This window comes from Protopterus annectens, chromosome 12.part0 (assembly GCF_019279795.1).
Source record: "Protopterus annectens isolate FY-2018-M chromosome 12.part0, PAN1.0, whole genome shotgun sequence".
NCBI lineage: Eukaryota > Metazoa > Chordata > Ceratodontiformes > Protopteridae > Protopterus > Protopterus annectens.
This window is the reverse complement of record NC_056746.1, coordinates 1,264,429,209-1,264,441,510: the sequence shown is the minus strand read 5'-3', so window position 1 is coordinate 1,264,441,510 and position 12,302 is coordinate 1,264,429,209. Positions and strand designations below refer to the sequence as shown.

Sequence of the window (12,302 nt, the reverse complement as noted above, 5' to 3'; positions counted from 1 at the left end):
TTCACTTCCAAAACTCCCAAAACCAGTCTTCACTATACAGACCATGCATTGTAAGTCCTTGGTTCCAAACTGGGAATCTCTGCTTCCTTTTCTTAAAGAACATTCCTCTTACCCTATTTTCTGATGAGAAATAAAATAACTTTTCAAAGCTCTAGGAAAATGAAACTGCTCTCTCTCTCTGGGCATATAACTTAACCACTTCATACCTTGTTGAGACTCTAGATTTTATTGTGATTCTTTCAGCATGCCGCCTGTTGATTTCATCTATGTACGTAATGTACATGTACACATTATGTTTTGTCAGTCACTCTCTATATAATGGCACTGATCTACTGCCTTTATACCCACTAGCCAACCACATTATGCATTTTTGGATATAATGTATGTATATATTGTATTCTGTCATTCACCATGTATATAATGTCATGTATCTATTGTTTAATATAAGGAAATTGATGAAGCATTGTATCACAACTAAAACCAGAAAAATTAATAATGTCATGATCGTCCACAATGGTAAAATACACACAACTTACTGAGTGCTTTCGTCCCACTAAGGGGACTTCATCACAATGATAAACTCCCACCAAAAACTTCATTAAATAGTCAATCTAATTCAACCTATTGGTTAATTAATTAATAAATTATTAAAAATCAATCCTTACTTAAGGACATAGAGAACATTTAGCAGCACATAAGTAAATACAAGTCCAGTACCATAAAATCATGTCACCATTAAAATTTTTTTTTACAAAAATTTACATAACAGAATTTTGTTCAATAAACATACAAATATAGATAAAAATAATGAATGGAGTCTGTCCTAAACACCAAATATACACCTTTATTAAGAGTCTTATGCTTAAGATGGTTGTTATTTCTATATAGATTACAGTTTAGTTGCTCTCGTGTTAAGACCTGGTGCATTCAAGACATATTCATTAATTCCTGGGGGAAAGGTTGCAGCTAACCTAAGCTGCCATATTAACTGTCTATTGTTTAGACAACCTTTCTTAATAACATTGTATATTTAGTGTTTAGGATAGTCTCCATACATTACATTATTTTTACCTATATTTGTATGTTTGTTGAACAAAGTTATGTTATGTAGATATGACTGGTCATATGTCAGCTTTACTTACGTCCTTACAAGTAATTTAGATATCATAGTTTTATATGGGTATCTACTGATATCTATCTCTCTATATACACACATACATAGACACACATACACACACATGTGTAAATATATATGAAATGCTCCACAATTACCTTGCCTGTCAGCCATGCTGTCAAAGAAAAGCCAAGACGTTTTGCTAGGCCCATACTTCACAAATGACACATAGTGACTGGTCTGAATGCACAACACTGCAAACAACTCCAGTTTGTATCTTGGAAATAAAGCTGTGGCAGAGACATCTACAGGGAAGTCAAGCTTCTGTGTCACATGATCTTGCCTCTTCCTATGGATATGTACCTGTAAGGCCCAAAGAAATTACCAATTAATTTAAATACATTCTCGTTTTATCATTATAGATGGAAGCTTCTACTTTTTCAAATCATCTTTGGTAGGTCAGTGCACTGCTCAGTTTAAGATATTCAACTAATTCCTTCTCTGCTATATGCCTGTAGTCTTTCCCATCTGTAATAAGATGCACAGAAGAACCATATAGACAGCTCCCAATTTGCACCTTTGACTCCTAAGACATGAAAGAAGGGATCAGTAGAGCATTGCAGTAGCGAGCTGCCCTGTTCAATATGCACTTAAGGAATTTGTTCTTCTTTAAACACAGGGCATCGAAAGGACTGGCTCTGTCATACCTACACAGGTTAAGTTGGTACATCTGAGTATCAGTTAGATACTCCACCCCCCCACACACATTTTTTACCTCCAGACCACTTGTAGGGATATTATAAAACTCCAATGAAATGCCATGAAAAAGAAAATTGGCAGCTGCTGCCAAACATCGTAGTGATTTGATTATCACTTTCAGTTTTAAGTATTTTCAGAATTTTCTGGTTTTTATTTTCAAACTCATTTGTTTACAAAGGAAGACTGCTGGACCAAATGATCACCTAATTTTATTTACTGATACTCACTAACAATAAACTATTGTTTGTGACAGAGCTGCCTTAGCAGAGTGTAAGCTTAAGTCTATAAGATCCAAGACAATTTATTTATTTATTTATTTAAATTTGTTGACCGGGAGTGTCCGACTGGACGTAAGTCCATTTTCAGTGGAGGCCCCGGGAGAAAAGCTCCACAGTAAAATAAACAGACAGTAGTTACATTGGATTACATAGCGATTAACAATTTAACATAGCAATTACTTACAACATATTTACAGATGAAGAACATAGTACATCAGTAGACAACTAGAATAACTGTGAAGTACATAACAGACATTAACAAATTAAGATAAATAAAACAAAATCCACGTCAGCAGAACCAGCAGCAAAAAGTCCAATATTAAGTGTTTTATTAACATCCACTTTTCGTTCAAGAAAACTGAACTTCTTCAGACAAACATCAAAAGGTAACAAATGTAAAAAAACTCCTTAAATACACAATTAACAACACATTGTTCATCTGAATGGACCAACCAACTAGTTAAAACTCGCTGACATCAATATGTGGGAAAAAGCTGATCTCAAAGCTTTTTAAAGAGCTATTACATACAAAAGTCAGATCTTTGCAGGTTATGTTTTGAAATCAAACAACTGACCAAATTAAAATAAAGAATTATCAATAAAAATATGTCTAAACATAAAATGTTTAAAACCAATAAAAACAGAACATAATAAATGGAACCAATTTAGTAACGAAAAATAAGAAGTAAAACATATAAAAATATAAGTCATAAATGAAAAATAAAAATAAAAATGAAAAAATAATAAAGTTACCTCTGCATACTTCTGAGTTTCAAAATGCTGCTGGTTCTGCTGACGTGGATTTTGTTTTATTCATCTTAGTTTGTTTCAACTTCTGTTGCTTCAGATATTAACAAATGTTACAATGAGAAGTTCCTGCTGTATAATAAGTACTAGGCTTATGAGCATCTGAGCTTGCTATAATCACGGTAGTTAGTGGAGTGGAAAGAAAGGTAGTGGTTGGATGGGGAGGATGATATTAGAGTGGGAGTTGCAAGGGCATAGCCAGCATGTTTTTAGGTGCGCTTTTAGTAAAGTTTTGAAGTGGGTGCATGATGGTACAGTGGTATTTGTCGGTGGGAGTGAGTTCCATAATTTGGCTATGGCGCAAGAGAATAGTGCTTCACCAGCAGAGTTATTGGCTTTAGTGATCTGCAAATGATTTTTGTTGCTGGATCTTAGTGGTCTGGTGGTGCGATAGAGTTGGAGTAGATTCTGGAGGGATGGGACATTTAGTGGATGGTTTACTAGTTTGTGGGCAAGTGAGAGTTGATACCACTGAAGGAGGTGAGGGAGTTCAAGCCAGCCCAGTTCAGCAAGTGAGAGACAGTGGTGACTACGGTAGGATGCCCCTGTGGCGAATTTGGCGATTTTGTTGTAGCAGGTCTCTAGCTTGTTTAGATCACATTGCCTTAGGTTGGTATATATTGGAGAGGCATAAAGTAGGGTGGAGATAAGGTGGGAATTTGCTACTGAAATCTTTGCTGCTTTGGTGAGAAATTGCTTATTTCTGTATAACGCTCCTAGTTTTTTGTGGACTTTTTTATGGTCATGGATATGTGAATGTCAAATTTTAGTTTATTGTCTATTTCCACTCCTAGCAATTTGGTGTGTTCAGTTGGGTATATAGTGGTGTTGTCTTTTGCTGTGATGTTAAAGTGAGAGTTGTTTTGAGTATGTTTGGTGGGTTAGAAGATGAGTAGTTTAGCTTTGTTTGGGTTGAGTATTAATTAGGCATCGGATAACCATGTTTCAACAGAGGAAAAGGCTTCCTGTGTGACTTTTTGCAGTTTGGGTAGGGACTGGGCTGAGCAGATGATGGTCGAGTCATCTGTGTATTGTATGAGTGTGCCATGTTTGGTGGCAGAGGCTAGATTATTGGTGTAAACAGAGAAGAGTAGGGGTCCAAGGATGGATCCTTGGGGAACCCCTATGGAGACAGGTAGTTGGGGAGATATGTCATTCTGCCATACAACGGATTGTTGGCGGTCAGACAGGTAACTCTGAAACCAGTTGGTGACTGATTGTGAGAAGGATAGGTTATTGAGGACAGAGATAAGTTGTTTGTGTGGGACCATGTCAAATGCTTTACATAGGTCTAGGAAAGTAGCAGAGGAGAGATAGCCATTGTTTTTATGCTGAAGGATAGTGTTAGTAAAGGAGAGTAAGGCAGTGGTGGTGCTATGGTTTGGTCGGAAACCATGCTGAGTAGTGGAACGGAGGTTGTTAGTAAGGAGATAGTCTGAGGCCTGACAGTGTATGCATCTCTCTAGTATTTTGGAGAATGGAGAGAGAATAGCTATGGGGCGGTAACTGGTTAGTTCTGCGGAGGGTTCGCCTTTGTGGAGGGGAATTATATGCGATACTTTCCATGCGATACTTTCCACAGTGTGGGAACGTAACTTTGACAGAGATTGGTTAATCAAGATGGATACTGGGTAGGCCAGAGCATCAGCTGCGATTTGTAGGTACTCACTTGGGAGGTTGTCTGCTGCTAATTTGGAACTTAAAGAGTTTTTTATGTTGGAGGTAGGTACAGGAGAAAAAGAGAAGGCAGTGGGGAGATTACTAGTTGAAGGTGTGGGTTGGAGGGGAGGGGGGTTGTGTTGTTTAGCTAGTGACAGTATGGTTTGGGTGAAGTGTGTGTTGAATGAGGTAGCAATATTTTCTGAGGAGTGAGGGATGTTAGGAGGAGGGGTACTGACTTTACCTGGGTGGAGGATGGAGTTTATGGAGGACCAGAATTGTTTGGGGCTGTGTTGTGAGGAGTCTAGGGCAGACTGGTAGTATTGGAATTTGTCCTGTTTTATTAGCTTTTTTACTCTATTGCGTAGTTCTATGAATTTCTGTCTAGCTGAGGGGGTTTTGGTTTTGTGCCAGTGCTCTCAGGCTTTATCCCTGTTTTTCATTTCTGACTTAGTGGTTTTCAGTAGCCATGGGGAGGGTTGTGCTTTGGTTCTGGAAAATCTTATGGGGGCATGGTAATTAAGGATGTTCAGGAAGGGAGTATTAAAAAATTCAACTGCGTCATCTAGACTGAGGAACTTTAGAGAATGCCAGTTACATTCTTTGAGGGATGAGATGAATGTGAGTGGGTTAAAGTTTATTTTTTTTACGTATTTGACGGTAGATGACAGGTTTAGCTTGGTATAGGTATTTTTTGAGTAGGAATGTTGGGGAGTGATCACTGAGGCTATCTGATAAGCATCCTGTTATATATGACTGGGGGCTCTTACTGACTAGTATCCAATCCAGGGTAGTGTGCTTGCTGGAGTTTTTATTTATCCTGGCTGGTGACTGGACTAGTTGGCTGAAGCCATGAAGGTGTACATGATGGGCTGGATTGTTGCCAGAACAGGATTGCCAGTCAATATTGAAATCACCTAAGATGATAGTTTCTTGGGGGAGATGGTGGGTAGACCAGCTGAGGAGGTTTTCTAGTGGAGGGATGTTTTGGCCAGGTGGGAAGTAGCATCCAATTATCTTGATGGTTTTGTTTTGGTTAATTTTGAGGTTGTTTTTTTATTTCGTCATTGCCTATTTCCTCTTTCTGTAGGAGGGCTTCGCCAGTTAGATCTGAGGCCAACATGAAGGACTCATCTAGTCATCCACACTCTGTTTGAAGGATGATCATACACTGCACTGCTTAGCCAGTAGGACAGCTTATTCCTGAGATGGGGAAATGCTACATAAAGAATCTCTCTCTCTCTCCATCACATTCTGCTTACTTGCTAGTTAATATTTAAGTTCCTGGTTCTGGTGTTTGCTAAGTTGTTAGTCTTGCAGAGATATAGATCAAGGACAGCAGGATTTCTAATGGTGCAACAAGCAAAGCACAGACTGCTCCCCTCAACAGTCTATAAGATACTGAGTAAAGGGCTATAGCTTCCAGCATCTCTTAGTAACTCACAGGTTTTAAACCTGAAATCTTCTTGGTTAGATATTCGTTACTCATATTTATGACATAAATGAGAACTAAAAGTATTTATTTAGACAATAGAGAGCAGCCCATTTTGTCAATAGCCACATGACAAAATCATTTTAACTCATTACATCTGAGTGATGCCTCCAGGTGCATCGGCAGCTACCTCCTACTGACGCCTCTAGGTGTCAAATATTTTTGTTTGTTCATATTTGTATCAATAATGCCAAAACCATGCTATATACAAAGTTTTAAAATACTTTGTCTTATAACCTACACAATGGCAAACTCAACTGCATTAATATTTGACTTCAGCTTGAGCAGGTAAAGAGATATTAACTGTTGTTTTTATTATATTAATTTATACATATACAATTTTCACATTTTTCTAAATATCTCAACAACCAAGTAACATGGGCAGAACGCCTTAGCCTCACATGAAAGCTCTCAGCTAGATGAATAAAATGCTGCTGACAGTGTGTGTAACTTGAGTGGTTGCTGAGATAGTGTAAGTTGTTTACAAAATATTACAAACATAATAGTTACTGTGTTTGCTGTGACACATACATTTTGGTTTAAGACCTAGAACCTACAGAATACCACCACTAATAAAATAGTTTGTGCTGAAGATTTTGCCATTTATACTTTTTTTCATAACTCCTACTGCTCCGGAGATATGAACATTTGTTTGAAATGTGACAACATAATTTGATTCTGTCAAAAGGCTTAGGCTCCATCCATTGGAAGTTGCAGTGTAAACTTCCTGAGCTCCATTGGAGTGAATGAGTTCAAAAGTAAGAGCTGATTATGTAAAATAAAGGACAGAAAATCAGCAAAGTTGCCCTTATTTAGTATGTAGCAGTTTACTCCACAACACTGGCAAACACATAATCACAATTTTAAGGTCTAAATACAAACAAAGCAACATACAAAGGGTTGTAAAAACACAAAAGTCTTCCTTTCTGCAGGGACAAGCCTGTTACATCCTCAATCGTTATACACACCAACTCTGTGGTTATACCAACATTGAGTAATGCAGAAAGGTTGAAAAGAAATGTAAACTCACCTTATACCTCTTCTCTAAGTGTAACACAGTCAGTGTGCTAACAAGTCAGCAAAGACATTCCCTTAATTCGACCCGTGACCTGGGAATTTGTTAACAGCTCCAGCATGTGCCACAGAGTTCACAATAAAAAGACTGCTCCAATGATGCAGTATTTTGTGATTCACAGACAAATTAGCAGCAATGAGGAAAGACCTTATTATGGGCCATTTTGTATGACTCTGAGTCGTATTACCTACCACTAAGTGAAGATTAGCACTTCCTACATTAGGTAACATGTTGGCGGCCCCATTGTGGAAGCAGAGGCATCCACCTTCAGCCAGTCTTGCACACACAGGCACACGTTCTCACATAGTGATTATCCCTGGTGTCTAGTGGTCCTTTCACACCCAATCCCCATACTGGTTTAAGTGCCGTTACAGTACAAGTCTTATGTAATAATCCCTAGTGGCAAGTGTCTCCTCCCATCCCCATTACGGTCTAAGTGCAGTTACAGTGCAAGTCTTATGTGGCAATCCCAAGTGCCTAGTGGTCCCCCTATTCCCCGATCCCCATTCTGGTATAAGTGATGTTACAGCACAAGTTTTGTTAGTAATCCCAAGTGGCTAGTGGTCCAGCCCCCATCCCCATAGTGGCTAGTGTTCCCCCAACCAATGTTGTGGGCTACACTTGTCAGTCTAGGAGTGTGTGGAGGTATGGACAGGTAGCTCAACCCATACTCACGCATACACATCAAATGGACACACACACACACACACACACACACACACACACACACACACACACACACACACACACACACATACATACACACACACACACACACACACACACAAACACACACACCCCTACCCCTTCAATTGCACTCCAATTGTAATCCTTTAACACATACACAAACACTCACTCACTCTCTCTCCTACTGTACACCCCTTCACTAACCCCCTTACACTATCTTCCACGCAGGCAAACAGACAGAGATACAAACACAGAGTCCACTGCATACATTCACTCACTTAAACAACCTTACCTTACCACTAAACTCCCCAGTACTTACCGTTTCCATGATGGATGAACATGACCTTTTAGCTGTGTTCACTATTGCAACATGGTAGGAGCAGCCATGGTAATCTGCAGGGTGGTTGCCTTTCCGGATGTGGTTCTGGGAAGACAGCACATGGCTAATTAACAAATACCTTCCCCTCAGACTGCCTCATTAGCCTGTAGCACAGACTCAGAAACAGCCCAATGCAATGCTGCACATCTTCATGCTAGAGTACCATGCCAGACAATGTTAGGGCTTTCTTACAAATTCAAAAAAGATTACCTAGAGGTTTACACCACGCAGTAACCTTTTTGACCCCCACCCCCAGAGTATTGCTGTAACAGGGAAGAAACTCGGTTAATTCTGCTTCGATTTTTTTTTTTTTTACTCAGAACTGTAATTCAATTTATCAGGCCATGAATAGCTATCCTAAGCCCCAGGTAGCAAATTAATATTAACTATCAAATTATGTAAAAGATTTACTGCTGATCTTTGCTGTTACAAACTAACACTATCTACTGTGTTTGAATTAGCTCGACCATCAATATCAATGTACTTTTCTGAACAATTCAGACTTCGTATGCAGTGCTTTTAGAGTTGTGTAATGCATTTACCATGTTGTATTAGTATGCAGTGCTTTTAGAGTTGTGTAATGCATTTACCATGTTGTATTACTATCCTGTAATGTACTTTTCTCTACTTAAATAACAGAATCATTTTATAAATATTTTCTTTAATGCAAGAACATTCAATATAGCACTTAAAGTTTCTAATTTTGAAGATATCCCTGACTTCAGCCTTTGGTAGCCTTTAACTGCTGAGAACTAAAACTTGGCAGGAATATATATTTTTTAAGTTTAAATTGACACTATTTTTAACTGAAAAAAATCGCAACTGTTTTCTCTTACAACATGGAATTATTAGAAGATAATGAAGAAAAATAGTGCAGGAAACCCATAAACCTGATGCAAAGTGACCAGACTCCTGAAATGCCTGCCCCAGTACAGCTGTTTATTACTCTATACAAGGATAATCAGTTTCCAAAAAAACAAAGACTATTTGTCTAACAACCTCCCTCGAATATAAACTACTCCACATGGACTGCAGAAAATATTAACAAAATACTACCTCAAATATCAGAGCAATTCTGCTTCCCCTGAAATCATTCAGTCTTCTACCCATCATGCTCTGACCTTCTTTGGCACCATCATTTGATAACAAATCCAAATGAAATCAGATTCACAACACACCACAACTCCTTTACAAACAATATGGATGCCTACATAACTGACCAAGTGTCACTACTTGCAGCAGTTTTCAGATTTCCTCATTCACTACTGTACACAAATTGTATCACTGAGGTTCTTCTTCTAAGGGAAGCAAATAAGACACCATTCACCTTAGTCATCCTTTATGGCACAAGATAGAGACTCACCTTTCTTAAATGTGTACCTCCATCCATACTTAATGCTACTCAGCCACTCTCTTCAGGACCTGCCCTTGGACACTAAATTATATGCATAAGGACTAACAATGAGTGTGACACACACACCCCAAGTGTACTCCTCCTCTCTACTTCACAACTTACTAGTCGTAAATAAACAAACAATACCATCTCTGCATTACCGTGTCCTTTATGATATCACTGTACGTATGCTACGTTCTAAGTATACTGCACTCTCCTAGGTAAAGAAATGACTATACTATTTATAAGCAAGTGCATTATATATATATATATATATATATATATATATGTGTGTGTGTGTGTGTACATATATACATGCATACATATTTACATTTGCACACATGTATATGCTGTGGAAAAGAGCTAAACAAGACAAAATATCTACAACTATATCTTATCAACGTTTGGTATACTTTGAGATGTACTTTCCTTTAGTGATGTTGTTGCATTTACACTGACAATTTGTTGCTTCATTCATGTTGTAATATATACCAACATCACTTCTTAAAACTTACATTTTATATCTTTGCATAACATTTCCTGTTCATTAATGAATTTCAGTGTTTTTGAAGCTACTTCTTTAGACCTTGTTTAAACTTTGTTATATTCTACAACTATTATTTCCTGGAGCTTTTCTCCCAGACATCCACTGAAAATGGGATGAAGACAGGCAGACCTTCCTGAAAAACAAAAGCAAGCAAATAACATATTTTTACCTGTAAACATACCTGAAAAAACATCCCTAATGGAAAAAAAAACTGTTCATGCTAAAACATCGCTGCTTTGGTTCTCAGCTAGTATCACTGCATTTGGTATTTGTCTTTGGTCCAGGTTCAGAAGGAATACAGTCTATTGCTCCACCTAATTCACTCAGTTATCAAATGAATGAAAGGACACACATAAATGCAACAACTAATGGAAATTCACATTTTTACAAAACCCTTTGTATGCTTCTTGCCTATGGTTTCCCCTTTTTATGGTACTTACAGTTGTCATTACCTGTTTATTACAAAGACAGCAAAACTGCTTGTTTTTTCCTGGCATGAGATATGGATCCATGACACACTGATAACATTCAACTTCAGCGAGTCGACCACAAATGAAGCACTCCCTGGGGGCTAAAATTAAACAAAAACAGGATCACATATTAAAGGCATAACTGTGCTGTTTATGCAATCTTTTATTTAATGACACTACCTTCAACTCGGTCACAGCAGAAGCTATATGGCACAAAACAGGAAATGGGTGCTACGAAATACTGCAGCAAAACTGCTGATGTAATGCTGTTACTGCCTTTGTCCAACATCCCCAAAGCATCCTGACATTAAGCTGCTCTGTACTGCAGAAGATGGAGTAACAACAGAAGTGGCACAAAGAAGCCAACTCTAACTCACTGCAACAACTGTTGTAGAAGCAACTCTAAGCCTTTATTAATTTTTGGGGGTACAAGATGATACACTAGACAATAATACCACACACCAGACATATTAACATCAGAATCTACAGCCTATCCTTCACATTTAGGTTACCTTTTATAACCTCAATGTTCCGCTATTCCTTTGCAAGTGCAAGGTCTTAATGATACCTGGCCCCTTGAATATTATTATTTTATTTTATTTTATTTTACATTTGTTGGCCGGGCTGGTCTAGCTGGATACATATCCATTTTCAGTAGAGGCCCGGGGAGAAAAGCTCCAACATAATATGCTAAGAGAATAAAAACAGACAGACAGAGAAAAAAAAAACAGAAAAAATTTGAACATATAGAGAAAAATTATTATACTTTTAACATAGGTATAAATGGGTACATCAAACACCACGTGTGAGTAATTCACGATTCCTACGCGGAGGAGGTAGGTTGGGGAGGGGAAGCTAGAGGAGAGGGTACTTGTCTACCAGGGAGTAATGAATCTAGTGAAGTGGTTGTTGGCTAGGTTTAGTCTGGTTTAGGGCAAGGACATAACCAGTGTGATTTCAGGAATTGGCTGAGGTTGATTTTAAATAAGTTAAGCGAGGTTATACTTCTTAAATTGTTTGGTAGTGAATTCCAGGTTTTCCCTATGGAGTTGGCATAGATGGCATCCCCGCCACAGTTCTTAGATATGATGGTTTTTATTTGAACACTATGTGCTGAACGGAGGCTATTAAGGTTTGAGTAGGGTGGAAATACTTTGCTCAGAGCAGGGACTCTGTCAGGTTGGTTAATTATTTTAAATACTTCCGTGAGTTGGGAGAATTTGAGAAGATTGGGCAGTTCAAGCCAGCCAAGTTTCTTTAGGTTAAGGCAATGATGGGTGCAGTAGGGAGTTCCAGTTATAAATCTTGCTATGTGATTATAGGCGACGGAGAGCATGTTGAGTTCGCGCTTATTGAGGAAAGATAGGATAGGGGAAGCATACATGAGGGTAGAGAAGATGAGTTCAAGCAATGGTTAGTTTGGTATGAGGGGTCAGAAAATTCCTAATACGATACACTGACCCGAGTTTTTTGTTAACTGTCCTGATGGTATTGCTAATGTGAGTGTCAAATTTCAGCCTGTGGTCAATAGTTACTCCTAATAGTTTAGTGTTGGGAACAGGCTCTATGATGGTCCCGTTGGTGGATTTTACATGGAATGAGCGATTGTTTGGAGATAGAGGTTCATTACCTAGGGGAGTGG

General features: G+C 38.4%; 1 protein-coding gene across 3 annotated transcripts in view; it reads right to left on the bottom strand.

Annotated features, from left to right (window-relative positions):
• The window catches only part of LOC122817110 (ubiquitin carboxyl-terminal hydrolase CYLD-like), a 363,020-nt gene that overhangs the window by 68,290 nt on the left and 282,428 nt on the right, over nucleotides 1–12,302 (bottom strand). For all 3 annotated transcript variants that reach the window (XM_044090288.1, XM_044090289.1, XR_006367148.1), the window contains exons 13-14: nucleotides 10,643–10,761; nucleotides 1,273–1,477 (exon numbers count right to left, since the gene is read on the bottom strand). In XM_044090288.1, the coding sequence (XP_043946223.1) occupies nucleotides 1,273–1,477; nucleotides 10,643–10,761 (324 nt within the window). The remainder of the gene's footprint in view (nucleotides 1–1,272; nucleotides 1,478–10,642; nucleotides 10,762–12,302) is intronic.